Raw genomic sequence first — 18,140 nt, 5'->3', positions numbered from 1 at the left:
AATGAAAGTGCAAGCAGCAAGTGAGCACTAAAAAGTTCACAAATCTTGCTTGAGCAAGCTAAAGCAGCTTGTAAGATGAGTCAGTAGGCAGAAGAGGCAATTAGAGTAACAGAGCAAGGGGAAATGAAACAGAGAATGAAGAAACAACAACATTCCCACTGGAAAATTTCCAGCATATGATAGAAACAAAGCTTCTAGAGGTCAGCAGGTCTGCACTAAACCACTAAACAGTTACTGGATAAAAGTTGTTTGGATACTCCATTTCCTTTCTTCATGTTCACTCTGCAAGAACTGCTGGAACTGTGAACCTGGGATCAGGCTCACAATGTCTTGTGTTTTCTAAATACTCTTAGTCAACCTAATGAGATCTGCTTTTGTAAGACTTCTACAGAAGCAGTTTTATTATACACAAAGGAGGACACAGCTTCAGCTTCATCTGTTACTTATTTATATTGAAAGAAGCTGTTAACACCTTGACTACATTAACAAGGTAATACTCCTGCAAACCAAAGCAGAAAGTGATTCTGAGAAACCAGGTCAGGACTGGAAAGAGGATCAACTTTCCAGATGATGGAAGTTCAACCATGGGAGGAAAAAAAAAATAAACAGGAAAAAGTTCTCCAGTAAGCATGATTTGGGGGACAATTATTTTTTCAAGACAAGCTGAGAGCACCACAAATTCTTCTATCAGTATGTTTTTCCTACAGAAAAACTAAGGTAGGAATCAAAAAAAGTACACCTGGGTTGGCTGTGTTTATCAAAGTGCATTTTTGGACACAAAACTGAGTTTTTAAGAACACACTTTCTCTCAAAATTGAAGACCTGGTAGATTTTGGCAAACTTGGTCTTACTGAGGACAGTAAATAATTCCAACTGCTGAGATATTTCAATGTTCATTTCTGGCTACGAAGCTTAAGAGTTTGGCTTGTACTTTTCCAGATGGGAAAAACAGATGGATTTCTGGCCAAATTTTAGTAATTTTCTCTACTTTATGGATTTGGCAGTTTGAGCAGCCCAAATATACTCACTTCAACTTAACAAACCAATATATTGTCAGTGAAAAAGATGCCCAGCAAAACATCCATAAGCCATTTTTCAGTGCCTTCAGTTGAATTTGTCTAACATACCAATTCCTGGAGAATAATAAGTTTTTTCTATTCTTTAGTCTGGTTTTGACAACAACCAAATTTCTCTCTCCCTGAAGGTGCCCTCCTTATTCCAAGATCTTAAGTATGTCTTCCTACATCAGCACTGTTCTGCTTGAAAGGCAGAATAATATAGACTTCCAGCTGAGATGAGTGAAATCAAGGAGAGACTGGATGCATGGATAGCAGATTGTCTGCAACTTACTGATTTTTATATGAATGTAATCACACTTGCTACATGGAGCTTTTAGTGAACAGGAGCAGATAACAGTTGCAGGATAGGGTCCACATTCTGCACATAGCAGTACGCACTCCTTGATGGATCCTCTGCATTTGTTCCTCTGGTGAAAGCCACTTGTGTTTCAGTCATTATGATTTGATTCATACATTCAAATTCACACCCCACCCATGCAAGCCACACTTTGTCACTGTGGTTGTTTCACAACTGCTGCAGCCAAGGGCAAAACAGTAGTAGGCTCTTCTCAGCATCACTTCTCCCAACACCACCAGCTTTCCCTGCAGGGCAAGAAGCTCCACAGCTCTGCAGTCAGCTCTCTCACCATCTTACCTGTCAAATTCTGGAAACCACCTTAATGTGAAATGGGGTGATAGCAGTGCTCTACTGTAATAAAAAAGGCTCTTTTCTAAAGGACCACTGCCCTTCAACTGAACTCCTCTGGGCAAGTCCACATGCTTTACTCAGTGCCACCTGGGTAGAGATTTCCCTCTTTCTGAAGCTCCTGCTTCTGTAAACTGCTAGAGAAGCCAGATACCCATAGCAGCTGATTCTGGAATTGCTGTAATCAGATGACTTCCACTTGTTTGTCTTCAAGAAAACTGTCTAGGTCTCAATATTGCTCTTTTCAGACAACTTTATCTTTTTGACCATTAAACCATCTGAAAATACCTCCACAACAAGAAACTGCAATTTTTAGGATAAAGAAATATCTGAGTCAGGTCCTGGAGTACATTTCTTACACTTCAGTGGGAATTCTGAGCAAAGCACCTTGGTGGCCAACCCTCATCTCTTGCAGCATCACCCACTAAAGCTTTATGAAGCAGCAAGAATTGCATTTATATAAAAAAGAAGTTACAAGGATCATTTTCTTTCCGGTTACATAGAACATTCAGGATAATAACACAAATAAACCAGTCAAGCAAATCCCTCTTTAAACCAGATTTTATCTAAATTTAAACTAGCAGCTCATTTTGGTCATTTGCTACTTATACTTCTTCATCCTTTAATCACTTCACCAGACAGAGAGGTTCATATCTGTAGATAGTATCCATTTTTATGAGAGCTCATTATTCCACTGACATCTTTGCTTTTACAGTTTCTAGACTTAGACTTCTTTTATCTACATCTCCTAGCAATTCCTTTTAGCTTAACATTTTTTGTTGCTTTTCTACACAAAAATTTATACAAAGTGTGTCTTGTCTGAGCAGCAAAAGACAAGCCAGTTAATACTAAAACAAGTTCTTCAAATTCCTCAGATTTTTAGCTTCAGAGCTGGGGGAGGCTATATCACACGATTTACTGAAAACTGATTTGTTTGGCCTTTTCTGGGCCATTGAATGAACTTGCTTTTCTACATCAGACCATTCTTAATATGGAACATTTCCATTTCCACCTTTAATTCTGGGATACTCTCAAAACCAGACCATTTTTATTACCAGTATGTAGAGTTCACGTTTGATTTCAATGATAGTTCTACCTACAGGAAAACACCTGCAGTATAACAAAAGACTTTTCACGAGTACTGTTATGGCCATGTATTTGATCTGTGCTATCCTTACTTGCCAAATAGCACGGGTGATCTTGCACACAGCAATTACCTAGCAACACATACACACAAAAATCTTTTCCAGGACTACCTGCACATTCCCAAAGTTCAGGGAAATCTTACTAAGCAATTGTGATTGCAGTTCCTGTTTTCCCTGTATTGACACTATGCTCAACTGTATAGAGAGGGAGGTGTGTAAGCCCTTGGCAAGAATCTGTCTGTGGAAAGAAGGGTCATGCATCTTAGTTCTAGCCAGCCCTTCCTTACCAACACCAATGTGCCACAGCCAGTTCAGAGAAGGTTAAATGGGACACAGCATTTATAGATACATGGAGCTTCTTGGAGAATCCCACTGCAAGAGTCTAGTGAAGTGCACAGCTGCAAAACCCATTACACCACTGGGGCTTTACACCCCAACAATGTCAAATAACCACACTAGCTGCAGGCATCATGATGAAAAGCAACGGTAAAGAGTGATAGAAGACAAGTAGATTACTTTAATTTCATTTTGTTTAAACTATTACTTGTTGTAAATCGCCAAGAAGGCCTTGATTTCCTCTCTGCACTCTTTATGTAGCAGCAGCTCCTTCAACCACATAAACTAAATGGGCCAAGTTCTCCCTCAGAATATTTCACAGAGTTTAGATTTGTATGAAGGAGTAACAGGAGGATGAAATAAACTCACAGACTATATAAACCAGGAATTATATTCCAATCTTGAGTCCCTATGTCACTACCAACAAACTTCTGTGATGTCTTATATTGGATTTATCTGGAAGACAAGTAAATAATAAAAAAAAAAGCTCAAAGCTTTTAAAGACCCCTGCCTAAAAGTAAAGTCTCTTCTTATTCCACAGACCAGGAAAATTTTATCACTCTTTCAAAAAGGACACAAAAACAATAGCTTTATGCCTTACAGCCAGAAAAACACCAGAGAGATATCTCATGACCTGCTGAGGATAAGTGCAAGCAATAGGTGATGTTTCAGAAGCATATGGCACAGATTACTTCAGCAGAAACTCAAACATCTCACACACATGGCTTCAGCAATGGAAAGCAACAGCAGTGCTTCAGCAGCCAGAATATCAATTTTATGTCACCATGTGATTCAAAAGGGAAACAGAACTCAGTAATGCTTTGAGCAAACACAGGTGTGACAGTTCTTATTGAGGCAGATGAAGAAAGGACAAAGCCAGGGCAGAGAGGACACTCAGCACATCTCTGACTGAGAAGACAAAAAATAATAGAAGCTGCTGGTGAGAATGACGACAGAGATGAGAACTGTGTTGACGTCACCAGGGAGAGCTACTGGAACAGCAATAGAAACATAGGAAAGAAGGAACCACAAAGTTTGAAAACTATCACCTTGAAAATCAAGGCGAGACTATAGTGGAAAGCTTACTGCCCATGCACTAAAGACTTCTCCAGAAGATAAGTAATCCTGGGCAAAGCTTGGCCTGCCAGACAAAATCTTGTTGAGCCAGGAGAATAATCTCCTTTGGCAACTCTGCATCCAAGACCTTACCAGTTTCTGCACCAAATGTCAGACTTATGTCTCATACCTTGCCATCACTGACATAACAGGTGACATACATCTACACGTATTTTTAAATGAAACAAAAAACTCTACCAAAGCAAGCAGAAAAACCTTTTCTCAACATGCTTATCCTACTTGTGAGAAGACAATCCAGGACAGTCCTCTTACACACTACCACTCCTGGGGACATTGCAGTCACCATGTACTAGAGAGAGCAGAACTAGATTTAAGCAAATTATGCAGGTGCTGGTAATAAACTGTCTGTACTGGTAGGAATTGCAGCATAACTAATGTCTCACCATGAAGAATGGTGACTGCAGCATAAGAATATACACAGCACAAGAACTTACACAGAACAGAAACACTCTGTCTTGATATTTATGTAACCACATGATACAGACCGCCCATTTTTTTAAATATCTGTGTTGTTCCACAGGAGAAAGAGCAAACACCTCAGTTTAAATTATAATGATCCCCAAACCTCCGCTGGACTTGCACCTTGCAATTTGCCAGACTGAAATGGCAGGAAGGCAAAGCAGCACAGCAGAACTTCCAGATCAGTGTCTGAAAAGTTTCCCTTCTCAGCAGTCTTGTGATTTGAGATGCACACAGAACCGAGCACTTTGGAAGCAAGTCTTTAATATTTTAAGAGAGAATTCTTTATTCAAGAAACGTGCAATAACTCTTTCTGAACTATATGCAAAAATAAACCCCAAAATTCTAATGAAGATACAGAAGAAAAAAAAAAAAAAGAAAAAAAGCAGCACAGCAGTGTTCCAAAATACATAATTCACAAGTTTAAAATTCAAGCACTCCCATCAGATGCCTGGAGCTCTCTTAAAATATTAAGAATCAAAGTTCTCCGGTAAGTGTATGGGGTATACTTTATTCTGAACCAGTGCCTTGGGAAAAGGTTACCACTCGGGGCATACATTTTCATCCCTTCTTTGCCCATCAAACCACGAAAAATCCTGTTGCGGGACAAGATTTTATCATAAAATTCAAGGCCACCGCTAGCATAGTCCTTGGAAAGCCTGGCTGCCTTCGAGTCCGCCCTGCAGTCCAGGTGATAGGTGATGGCATCAGAAGAGACATAGTAGCAGAGCAGTCCTCCCATGGCAGTGACAAGGTTACAGAGGCCCCGGAGGATCACAGGGCCACTGGATAACCCCAGCAGCAGCTTTAGAGCGCTCCCACAGACAAACGTCCCAACCAAGCAAGTTGGAGCCACAACTGCACTTGCTAAAGGGCTGCCATTCTGCAAGTACACAACTTCTCTGGCAATGGCAAACTTCTGAGCTTTAAGGGAAAATGTGAGAGCTCCCTTCAAAGCCACACCTTCACTGCTCTCCCAGTCTACTTCCTTGCCATTTATTACAACAACATGGTTGACTATTCCTTTTTTATCCTCAGCTGTGCTATCAAAGTTAGGCGGGATGCCCACCAAACAGCCTTCAGGCAGCCAGGGAATTCCAGCGCTCACAGGGTGGAAGCTAGAAGCTGCAAAGGCTCTGTAGGAGCCAGTGGACTTCACACCAGTATCTTGAAGGACATCCTGAAACACACCACAGAGCTTCTCCGAAAGCTCAGCTGGCTGCCCCTCTGACCAGCACTCATGCAGCAGTTTGAATGTCTGCTCAGGAAACACGTGATAGGAAAGGTTAGTGCCAAGCAGTCCCATGCAAGAAACGGCCAACACAGTGATCTTGTGCTTCTTGAACCACACTGATGCCTTCCACAGGAACCGCACTGCCATAGTCAAATCCTAACCTGTTTGTAACACAAAACCAGGAATTAAAGTGTGCATAGATAGGCTTGTCATCTCTCTAGTGCTAAAAAAAACCCCAAACAACCAAAGCAGAAAACATGAGAAGAAGCAGAGCACAATAACCAAAGAAACAATTTTTTACATTAACAAAATGCAAAACAATTTTACAAGAGGAAGAGATACACAATAATTTTTGGGGCCTTGCAACACAGGATGATTGATACGAAGAATTAACTTCTCCCTTTCCTCCAGTAAATCAATTTACCACAATAAAGACAATACTAAAGCCACCATACTTCCTCCTCCCTCAGCAATCAATATATACCCTGTATTTACCCAACATACTTGTCTAGTCCTTGCTAGCACAATCCCAGTCCTGCCTTCCACTATACAGTCTACAGGTACTGAGGTCAGAAAGAGCCAATAATTAGATCAGTCTATGCCAACCTCCTCTACAGTACAGCTGCAAAAATTTTAATCAGTAACCTGAATACTAAATTCAATAAGCTGAGTTTGACAACAACTTTCCAAACAGGATCACATTTTGATTTGAAAAATTTCAGGAGACAGAATTTTCCTTTAGGAGTTTGTACTCATGGATAGTCAAGCTCAGTATCAAACAAACAAAAAAACAAACCAACAAAAACCAAACAATCAAAAACCAACAAGAAACAGTATGTGCTTTCTATACATTTTTTTCTTTTCTTTCAGATTTAAACTCCCAGGCAGTGGTTCTAGCTTATTCAGCAAAAAGGTATTTTCAGAAAGCAGCATGCTTTCAGCAGCTACTTTTAAAAATTTGACTCTGAAATAATTTCTCTGACAAATACTATGTTCAGTCTAGAGCAGAAACTGGAAGATAAATTGTTTCAGGGCCTATGACTATGTTATGACTCTTTAAATAAGCAAATAAACTTAAAAACTTTCAAACCTGCCAACTCATTCAGTTCAAGAGTCATGCTTCCCTTGGGAAACATCAGTTCTTTTTATGGTCCAAGCCGTATTACATGCTCTTCCCAGGAAAGCTCCAATTTCCTCTTAAAAAAAATTCTATTGGATACAAAATTCCCGCCTAGAACAATCCTACTGGGAGGGTATAAAAGTGAATTAGGCACCTAAATCCAGCAGAAATCAGTGAAAACTGGGCACCACTTTTTCCATTTGCAGAGTCTCTTCTCTCAGGGCTTTCACATACGAGCTTCACAGAATCTTGCTGCAGCTGTTAAAGACATGAGTGTTTCCAGCTGTCCTCACAGAAAGCCAAGGTGGAAGAAGGGAATTGAGCTTTGATACAACCAAGTCTGAGCGTGCAGTGCCATCAAAGGTGGGTCTCAGCTATGCTGCTGGGCTCTGTGTGGCAGCAGCTGAAGCAGGGACACATGCTCTCCTTCCACATGTGCTGAACAAGAACTTCTCACAGAGGGGCAGAGTGGACAACTGGGGTCTGTAACATCATCAAACAGCACCACAGGAACATGCCAGGATACACCAGTCATGATCAAGAGCAAATGAAAGTTAACCACAGGGAAACAAAAAGAGATTAATTTAAAGGGGTGTTTTAATGATATGTTATTACTACTCCTTCCTATGAAGATCTTTCAGACTGTAAACCCACCAGGGGGAGAATAATCTTGTTTAATATTTATGCTGCACTAAACACACACTGAGTGCTTAATAAAAACAATGATGTATGTAATCATACAGTAATTTAATATGTATTTTTTAGTGTAATAACTAGTGGTATTCTTATATTCTGCTGAAGACAGAGGTGAGTGTTTTTCTGACAATCTTATTTAAGAAAAACACGCCAAAGAGCCGAGACCTTGGATGAAACCAAATTTCAGGAGAAAATCTCCTTGATAATAGAACTAAAACCCAGAAAATGGTAGTACTTAATACCAAACGACCATTTTGAAGTTTATGACCTCTCAGCAAATCTGGTATTTAGATCTGATGGAAAAGGTCATGTCATTTACAGTGCAGGGGGAAGCACTTCCAAGGGGATGATTGTAGGGAGCCTACCACTTGATCCTCATGTGAAGCTGAGGCAGGGACTTCAGAGGTTTCTCCTGTCAGAGAATGGCCTCCCACTGGAGACAGATAACATCGTTTTAAGATTAGAAATGCTTCAAGGAAAAAGTCCCCCTTCAGCTTACATCCATACCCGTGTGGGGAAGGACAGACCACACTGAAAACTCCACTCTCCTTTCTTGCATCACCTAATAAAAACTCCTTCCTTGCATGATCAAATGTGATAGTGCACATCGAATGCAAAAGTAAGCAGGAAATGCCACATTTGTTTTCTCATAATAGTTAATAGTCAGGAAAATAAAAGGAAAACTGCCCACAAAACATTTTAGCATTTATGCTTCCAAACCTTCCTCAGGGGTCAGTGCAGATGCTCAGCTCCTGCAGATATCCCACTGCAACCCTAACCGTGCACAACATCTTTATTTTATTCATAAACTTTGTGCAATTTATGTATGAGGATAGCAACCGGAAACTGCAAGGCAATTTATGTGGCCCATATCCTGCTAATTTAATCGTTTAGTAACCATGAAGTCACGGTTACACGGCGCCCTCCCCCACATGCTGAAATACTTTCTATCTCTGCGGTGTCACAAGCACTTAATTCTCACTTGAATTCAGAGATCTGCATCAGCTAAAGTTCAGATGAGGGATATCTGGGCAGGTTTGGCCATAACACGTGTGTGTTACTGAATTTATTGCTTTAAAATCGCACGTAGTCGAAGGGAAAGCCCAGCTTAAGGCACGATCCATCAGGAAACAGGGCGCGGGCCGCACCCACCTCCAGGGCTCCGGCTGTCACGAAATTAAAAACATAGCAGAGGAGAGTGATACAAATGTACAGCCCCGGCCCCCCCCGCCCCGCGGCCGCCCAGCACCTACCGCGGGTCCCGGGCCGAGGCGGGGCTGCGGACGGAAGGGGCGGGCGGAGGCGCCATGGCGGGCGGGGCTCGGCTCCCCTCACAGCGGCCGGGTGTGGCTGCAGTGACACAGCCCGGGGCTGGCCTCGGGCGAGCGGACCGAGGGGCGGATCCGACCCTCTGAACCTGGCCTCGGGCGAACGCACCGAGGGGCGGATCCGACCCTCTGAACCTGGCCTCGGGCGAACGCACTGAGGGGCGGATCCGACCCTCTGAACCTGGCCTCGGGCGAACGCACCGAGGGGCGGATCCGACCCTCTGAACCTGGCCTCGGGCGAACGCACCGAGGGGCGGATCCGACCCTCTGAACCTGGCCTCGGGCGAACGCACCGAGGGGCGGATCCGACCCGCTGCCCCTGCAGGCGAAGAGCAAGAGACACCCCCCCTACTCCTCCAAGGGCAGCCGCAGCATGAGGCGGGGACTGCCGCTCTCTGCCCGCCTCATGACTTTTTTCTGTGTTCTAAGTCCCAACGTTCTTCCTGCGAAATACTTTACATCTGTATTGTTAATTCAGCTCTCTCCGCTGCAGGGCAGGAATGCTTGCCGCTAAGGCAGCAAGTGGCAGAGCTGGCATCCGTCGTGTAGGATTTATCTGTCATTTCTTATGGTAAAATAACATACGCAGGGATTTTTTAAAATTTGCTTTACAGTTATTGTTTGTTCAAAGCATATGGCCAGTGTGGTTTCTCAGTAAGTCCTTGTGGATTTGATCTACAGCCTGGGCACCCCGAAGGCCCTGGAAGACGTGGAATTAGAGGAGGTGGGTGGCAGGGCAGCACCCTTTGGAAGCACCGGCATCCGAGGGCTGGGCTCTGGGAAGTCCAGCCTTGCCCCTGGGATGTGCTGCCCTTGCAAAGACAGAATACAGAATAGGTTTTGGCCAGGTTAGGGCTTTATTTGGGATGGAGATAGTGAAAGGTTGGGTTTGTCTCATTTATAGGAAGCTTGCACTCATGCTGGATGATTGTTTTAAAGTGTTCCTCCACACCAGGCAGTCATAAGGTAATGATTTTTCACTATCCAAATGGAAGTTATGCTGGGTGAGAGGCAACAGAATAGAAATAAAAGCAAGCTGTTCCTACTTTCTACTTGTGATTCATTTTGACAGGTCTTGCTTTCTTTGCAGCAGCCCCTGAGTTAAGCATTTCTTACAGTAAAGGTTTAGTTTCCAGACATTTTAGCATGACACTCGAGTTCACATTAAAGGACTAAGATTGTAAACTGACTACTTAGGAGTTCTAATTCAAATTCATGGGGATTTTTAGGACTTTCATGAAAGTATCCAAATGAATACATTTATCCTATGTTTTCCCACTAGATGACCTGATTTTTAGAAATGCTAGTACTAAACAGGCCTGGCTAGGCATAGCCTGTTGTGAACAGAAGCTGGAAATGGCAGCCTTGGTTTTAACTTCCAATAAGCAGGTTGCTAAGAAAACACACTCCATTGTGACAGGGCACAGTTCTACCCTTAGGTTATGGTTTTATGCAGTATGGCAAGGCAGGTGAATAGTTTGCTGCCACCCAAAGGGAGAAGTCAGAGAAAAGATCCCACCTTTTTCACCTGTCCCCCTGTGAGCCACTTTTTGCCAGCTCTGTCACCCATCAGACCCTCTTATGCATCACGTTTATCTCACTATTAGCAGAAAACATAGTAACCGACAAAAAGGCATCATTTTCTGCTAGGTTATCCAGCAGAATGGGGGCATTGAAAGCTCTGAGAAGTGCCAAGGTTCTAACAAGGTATGAGGCAGCCAGAAAAAAAAAATAACACAAAAACAAACAAACAAACAAAAAACCCAAAAAAACAAAAACAAAAAAACACCACAAAAAACCAACCAACCAAAAAACCTAAAAAACTTCACATCCCTCTTTATATCAGCAGAGAGCTGTTACAGTCTTTGTTCTGCAGCCTCAGCATGGAGCTTCATCATCTGCCAAAACTTACAATTTGTAAGCTGGCATTGGTATTCAAACTTCATGCAGATGCACAAAGAAAACATGTATGTAGGTGATGACAGACAACAGACTCCCACTAACTGAAACACTCAGAGACTCTCAGTCTTTAAAAATCCCTCATCACACTGAGATTTACTTATCCTGCTGGTGAATACAGAGAAAAGGTTGGGTGGGTTTGTGAAATCTGACTTTGGGAAGTGTGTCTGCACCAGGTGGAGAGATCTAGAAAACAAAGATTTCTTACACTAAACCTCAAAAATCTGGCATTGCATTCTTACTATGGTTTCTCTTAAGAGATTTATAATTAATACAACTGGGAGAAACAGCACCCCAGCTTTACTAATCACCACGCTGGCACGGTTCTTGTTTCAAGAAGCAGCTGTTACACCAAGGAAGGTGAAACAAGACCGAAGGGCACCCTGGTTTTAATGCACATACACATCATTGCAGTCATGGATCCAGGGATATGGACCACTTCTAAATTAGCCTGCTAGGTGGTGCTGTAGGACACGCTCTGCCTTACTCATTCAGGAACATGATCCAGTTCTCTCGCATATTTTACCATAAGATAGAGGTACCTACCATCATCTGCCTCTCTAACTTGCAATCTGTATGTATGAAGCCTTGTTGCTACATTAGGAAAAAGGCTGACATTTAAAAACAGAACTGAAAATCATTCATTTTGCTTAATGATTTATATGGTCTTGCAGTCTATTTTGCTCATGTGATTTCCAAAGTAGAAATGTAAATGTGATCAGTGAGTGTCCACGAGCCCAAGATGTAGACATGTCTCCCCTCAACATCTTCTTACTTTATGGAGTCTGTTTATCTGATTTATCTGCCCTTTTATGCAAGATTTTCCACAATCCATCCTCTAGGTATGAGCTTTAACAGAGGGAACCTTATAATTTTGGCACAAATTTATGCAACATTGTATGTCCCAGGTGTCAGATGAGAGGTTGCAGGAGTCTGGGATTAGGAAATTACACTATGCATGTCTATAGAGTTGCATTGATAGCAGCAGGAGGAGAGAGATTCCAAAGCCTACAGGACACAGATCATCCACCAGTTACCTATGGATGTAATCATGAAAGCCAGGGAACTGGAGCGTGGACATTAGGGAGTTTTACAGGACATGAGGACAGAGAAATCTGATGAAGAACAGAGGGAATGTTAGAGGGCAAAAAGATCCTGAAGTGAGATGTGTTGACTGATCTGGGGAAGATCCTACTGTGCAGGAAGGGTATGACTTGTGAGCCTTCTTTTAAGAGCAGCTCCCTGGCCCACTTTTCAGTATTGCTGAATGCAGTGCTTCAGTAATGAACATGCAGAAGCAGTGCAATGCTCTGAAGCAAAACATATGCCTAGGAAGTACCTGTACTAAGGTGACTTACAACGGCCTGTGCTGGAACTACTTCCAGCTCAGCACAAAATGCATTGAAAATTGCTGTATTAAGTGACCTTTAATGTTCTTGACAGGTGCCAAAAGGTTGAGCCTGTTCGTACTTGAACTGCACTGAAGGGGAAGAAGAGCTTGTGGCAAGATGGGCTTTCCAGCTGTCATTCTGAGCAAGTTGCCCATCTCCAAATTGCAGCAAATAGCACAGTGACAGTGGGATTGAAGCATACACGGCATTGAGCAAAAGCATGAAGGTGCAGCTCTTCAGATCTCAGCAGTTTCTGTTGCTGGAAAGGGGAGGTAGCAGCAAATATTGATAATATATCCCTGCATGTCCCATTCCACTGTGCCTCATAGTCCCGTGTGTTCCACCCATGGAACATTCACACTCACCAGCTGATGGGGAACACAACTGCAAATTTTGCCTGTATACCAGGAGTTTGCTTTTGGCTCAGTTAACGCAGATTAGAAACCACATTTTCCTTTCTATCAGGTTTACGGACAAGGTTTGGCTGAAATGGCATTCTTATGCTGATAATCAAAGCCATGTATAAGAAGTAGTAGGAAAAAAAAGTTCCCATTTCCTTGTTAGACCTCTTCTGTTGAAAAAGATGAACTATTCACAACTATTTTTCTTATACCTGGGGTATGTTCATGTTATTAAAGATAGTACCTTGTGTTTCCTCTCAAGATGGGTAATGTAGACAAGCATAATAAAGGATAAACATTCAGAAACACAGCCATGAGAAGAGGTAGTTATATTTCTGGTCTCAAATCAAACCTTCAAACCCCTGTATTTATATATATATATTAAAGAAGGACTAAAAAGATGACTAATTTTGTTGTTGGTATTGGCAGGTATATAGATCACAGTAAAGCAGAGAGTCTTTAAAGAACTGGGAAGATATTTTCTTCCTACTATATCACAGCTTGGAACTGATCAGGGAATGAAAAACTAGTGTTTTGGAAGCCATAAAGAGGCTGCAAGTCATTTGGATGGCTACACAGCTCTGGGACTAACTTTTCTTTCCAGAGTTTTTGAAGTATTGATTTGCTGATCCAGACCTGCCTAAACCACAGACAGGCTCTCTGTGGCAGCAGACACAGAAAAGGGAAAATATGCAGGTTTTTATCTCTTTGCTACTGCATTTTCAGAGCTGGGGGCTAATTGTACAAGCTCCCTCACCTCTATCTGGATGTACCAGAAGCTGATAAAGAGTGAGCACCCTGTGAAGTAAAATAGAAAATCCTTCCTTCAAGCAGGATTCCTTTGAGCGTAATCATCAAACAATCCTTGATCTGAATGTGCTTTGCAATCTCTGCTGAGGTTAATACACACATCCACCTTGTTTAGGAGTGACTGTGGTGGTGCTACATTGATGGTTGGACTGGATGATCATGAAGATCTGTTCCAAACTTGCTGATTCTGTGATATCCAGCAGGTGAACACGGGTGCTAGTAGAAAATCTGGATACCTGCAGCAGAGAGCTGAGAAGAAAACCACTTGCAGCATCTGGTCAAATCAATTCATGCTGAAGCCCATGGTTCTGCAAGTAGTCTACTGCTCTTTAAAACTGCTTCAGGCGTATCCACATTGTGCAGACAGACCCTATACCATATTGCATTAATTGTACTACAGACACCATTGTGATGTCATTTGATGAAATCAAATGAAAACTGACAAACATAAGTTCATTGTCTAGCCTGGGTTTTCTTGGCAGTGCACATGAGCCAAGCTGTTAACCAGGACAATTGTTCACTGTCTATAACTAATACAGTTATTTTAAAGAGCTCTGGTCCTGCATTTAGCTAGCTCTCCTAAAAGGAAGGTACTGTAGTGAATTAAGATGTCATATCTTCATAATACAGCTAATTAGCACCGTTTCCCTTCAGAATTGGAAGAAGTGTGTCTTGGGAAGGAGAGGATGCCAGTTCTTTGAGGCAATGGTATAATATTTAACAGATTGAATCATACTGTCTAACCTTGGGAATATTTGAAGTTACTGCAAAGGTAATAATATTTGAAAGCAAGCAGAAATTGGGGCTGTTTCACTGAGTCAATCAGCCTAGGTGGTCACTGAGCACTACTCCATAGTTGGATTACTTCACAAATGCTGTGACCTTCCAGGAAGGTCCTTATCACTGCAGATAAAGGTAATTTTTCCTGTCTCATTAAAAGCTGTGGAAGCTACAGACAGAATGCCAGCTAGTCTAAAAACCAGTACATTCTACTGTAGTACCAGACCAGAGATTCCACTCTGCCTCAAGTCAGTTGAAAAGACATCCCAGTTCTAGGGAAGAGCTATCACTAGAAATAACAGAATTAAATTATGAGAAAATGCAAGATGAATGTTAAAGTGAGATCTATTTGGAACATTGGATTCCTATTAATTCAATCTGTTTAAGACTTGTCTTATTCAGTGTTATTACCAAAGCTCAGACCCACATTTTTACTGTCTAGGAAAAGGAGACTCATGCTGATAACAGTAACAAAAGACACATTCTGTTAATGCACAAATAATTTTCTTTAGCACTGGAAATCCAGCATTTTCTTTATGTTACCCTACTGATTGCCCAGTGCTTTGGTGGGGAGCTGGAGACTCAGGCCCAGTCTGTTGAGTTTCTAATTCAAAGACACCTGCCTACAGTTTTTTTACCCTCTCTCAAAGTGGCACCTAGGTTTTTTTCCCCTCAGTCAGAGGTCTTACTTTAAAATACTTCAGAAAAGGTCATCATGAGAAGATGGGATCACATATAGCTGTAACACACAGCTTTTTTCTTGGACAGCATGTGTAACAGGAGAAAAATAACAGCTTCTGAGTGGGAGCTGATCAAGTCTTACACAGAGTGTGTGAAGCAGAGAGCAGCTACAGTAAACCAAAGCTGTTCTCCATAAACCAACCACCCTGCAAACCAGGTGAAATCTGTCTGCTTTAGCACTGTGGTATGGCAGTGTGTAGGAGGGAAGGGGTCTGATCCCACACACTCTTCTTGGGAAAACGTGTTCGGCCACTGAACAGTCCATGTTTTCTATTTCATCAGTCACTTAAGGATCTTCCAGTACTTTAAGAAACTTTTTGAGCTGTATTTCAGACTGCACAGATCTCTGAGACTGCACATATTGCAGCTTTATATATAACTGGATCAGTTCTTGTGTGCTTGCAAATAAATTAAGTTTTGAAGAGATCCTCTCTCAGATAAAAGGTCTTAAGAAAGCAGTATCATCCAGAGAGACTCGTTCCTGTTTAAGCAGTAAATTTGTTTTGAAAGAGATAGGTTTGTTTACATGGTTTATGAGCATCTCTTTAATCAAATACTAGCTTTCCAGGTCAATAGCTTTTTCAGGATAGCTGCTAAAGGGAAATCCAGATACCATAATATCAAGTTCATTTATACATCTACTGCCACTCCAATTATATATTGCTGATGATGCCTAATGAAGTGCAGGCTACACACAATTTCCTATAGCTGGCTTGCAGCATGAGCATCCCAATCTGTGAAAGTAAGCTCTAAAGAAAGATGTTGTGAGTACCTTTTAAAATAAGCATTGAAGATCTACACAGCTGATGTTATTGCCACCCACAGTCACACCACAACAAATTTTTTGCTGTCTTCCAAGAGTTGCCCAAAACTAAAATCATCCAGATCTCAGTACTGAAAAGTGAAGGACCACAGGTTCAGCGTCCTTTAAAGTGATAACGCATATTCATGGTATAAAACAATATCCTACAAATAACTCTGTATGAGGAGAAATAACCATAAAAACCCAGAGACAAACTTCAACCCATCCAGCATCCTACAAAAGGGGATGTGCATTGGTATGCAGAAACCAGTTTTGTTTCAGAGAGTCTGTTGTTTGTGTCAGTGGTGTTACATTCTCTTCAAGCCTCCTAACAATTTATTAATAAAACCCAAAGTAGAAACCATTGTTTTTCCCCAACTGAAGGTATTCTTCACCTTAAAATATAAACAAAGGACTGAGAAAGTGGACTATGGTGAGGATAAAATTCTAGGTGCAGATAAACAAGTATGAAACTCTATGACTAAGAATATGCAAGGCAGGGACCTGTGATTGTTAGGCCACACCTGCAAGAGGCTATTAGCACTGAAGTTTACATTTGTATGTCACATGGGAAGACACAGGGATAACCAATAATCCACATTCTGAAACATAAGTTGGTAAATGCCAAGAATACTTCTGATGAATGCAAACCAATCTCCCTGCTAATCTGGAGCTGATAACAGTGACTGATTGCACAATTGCATCTGGAGAATCACATGGACCTGACAAACTGGAGAACTGGAGAGTCAATCAAAAAGCTGGAAGCTGTGTTTGAAGGAGCAGTCCATATTACCCATAAAAACAAAGGAAAACTTAACACATAATATAGCTACTCACTGGATAGTATGTCATAGATAATTTAATGTTAAAGTCAGGAGCAGCCATATCAAGTGCTACAGATAGCCAAAGTGGTTTACAGAGAGAAACTTCACAGATGAGGGACAACATCTAAGAACCAGGTGAGGAGTCATAGTGTCCACAGCTCAAACACAGAAAAGAATTGTAATAAATGTATCTTTTTATGTCACAGGATTTACTCATTCAAAGTTAACAGATTTAAGTTTAGGAGAACGTGCAGAACAGCACTCTAACCAGCAAGAGCTGACTATAGCTCACAGATCCCTCTGATACCATGATTTTCTGCACACAGATGCCAACATTCCATCCAGTTACAGGACAGGAAGACTGTTCCTGAGTACTCTTGGAGAACATTCAGGTACTTGTTTTTGCTCCATACTAAGGAAGAACAGCAACGAACAATTTTCATGGAAATGCACACACAGACAGAAACTATAGTGCAGACCAAAAAAAATTTTTAAATGAAAAAAAATTAACAAACCTGTTTGTTGTCCAAGCCTATCCTCAGTAATGCAGTAAGTCAGGAGCAGTGTGAAAAGCTTCATTTGCAGAACAACTGGCAACATAGGGAAAAAAAAAAAACCAATACAAAGACCAAACAGAAATACCCTTTTTTTCCAAAACAGACTTCATTCACTAACAACTTCTCTCTCTCCCTTAAATGTACCCCAGTTTAATTGATTCATCTCATGATCTAGGCCACCTGAGTCTTGTTTCCTTTCTAACCTGCAAATTTACGAACCTTAAGGACCATTTCTAAAGATGTGAGCAGTACTAGTTAGCCATTTTACACAAAAATCAAGATCTCAATTGTGTGTATACTGTTGTTAGTATTGGGGAAAGTCTAATAAAAACTCTAAACCTAAAAACCCTGTTCTGATAATGACCACAAGGACAATGTAGTCCTGGCAGACCTTCTAGCCAAAAACCCTCTGTGCCTGAAAGGTTCAACCTGCTCCTTTCATCTTTTATTTGGCCACTATATATCTTGCTTTACTCTGTAAAGCTGTCTATGGTACAAAATGTAGGCTATGTGCAATCTGAAATAAAGCTGCTCATTGCACAGAGGATGCCAAAATTATTAGCTCTGAATTTTAATGAAGAGATGCTTGATTTCTATGCCACTGGGATTGCAGGAAGTAAGATAATATGCATGAAAACAGGGCAGGGGGAAATAAA

The 18,140-nt window shown here is 41.5% G+C and overlaps 1 protein-coding gene across 5 annotated transcripts; it reads right to left on the bottom strand.

The window, feature by feature from the left end:
- Positions 1-4,830: 4,830 nt before the first annotated feature.
- On the bottom strand, positions 4,831-17,461 carry TMEM177 (transmembrane protein 177). Of its 5 annotated transcripts, XM_066553558.1 has the most exons (4): positions 9,145-9,560; positions 8,257-9,057; positions 7,350-7,678; positions 4,831-6,236 (listed from the first exon to the last, which is right to left on the bottom strand). In XM_066553558.1, exon 4 carries the CDS (start codon positions 6,220-6,222, stop codon positions 5,272-5,274), a length of 951 nt encoding a protein of 316 aa, XP_066409655.1. In that variant the 5' UTR covers positions 6,223-6,236; positions 7,350-7,678; positions 8,257-9,057; positions 9,145-9,560; the 3' UTR covers positions 4,831-5,271. The 5 variants fall into 5 exon arrangements, with proteins under 5 accessions (XP_066409655.1, XP_066409656.1, XP_066409659.1 ...); XM_066553559.1 differs by lacking the exon at positions 8,257-9,057; XM_066553562.1 differs by lacking the exons at positions 7,350-7,678; positions 8,257-9,057; positions 9,145-9,560 and adding an exon at positions 17,443-17,461.
- Positions 17,462-18,140: the final 679 nt, after the last annotated feature.

Source organism: Molothrus aeneus, chromosome 7 (assembly GCF_037042795.1).
Source record: "Molothrus aeneus isolate 106 chromosome 7, BPBGC_Maene_1.0, whole genome shotgun sequence".
NCBI classification, from domain to species: domain Eukaryota; kingdom Metazoa; phylum Chordata; class Aves; order Passeriformes; family Icteridae; genus Molothrus; species Molothrus aeneus.
This window is presented reverse-complemented; position numbering and strand designations above follow the sequence as displayed.

What these genes read in the sequence shown, in the direction of transcription:
- TMEM177 (XM_066553562.1), bottom strand. Translation starts at nt 6,222, where the DNA reads ATGGCAGTGCGGTTCCTGTGGAAGGCATCAGTGTGGTTCAAGAAGCAC.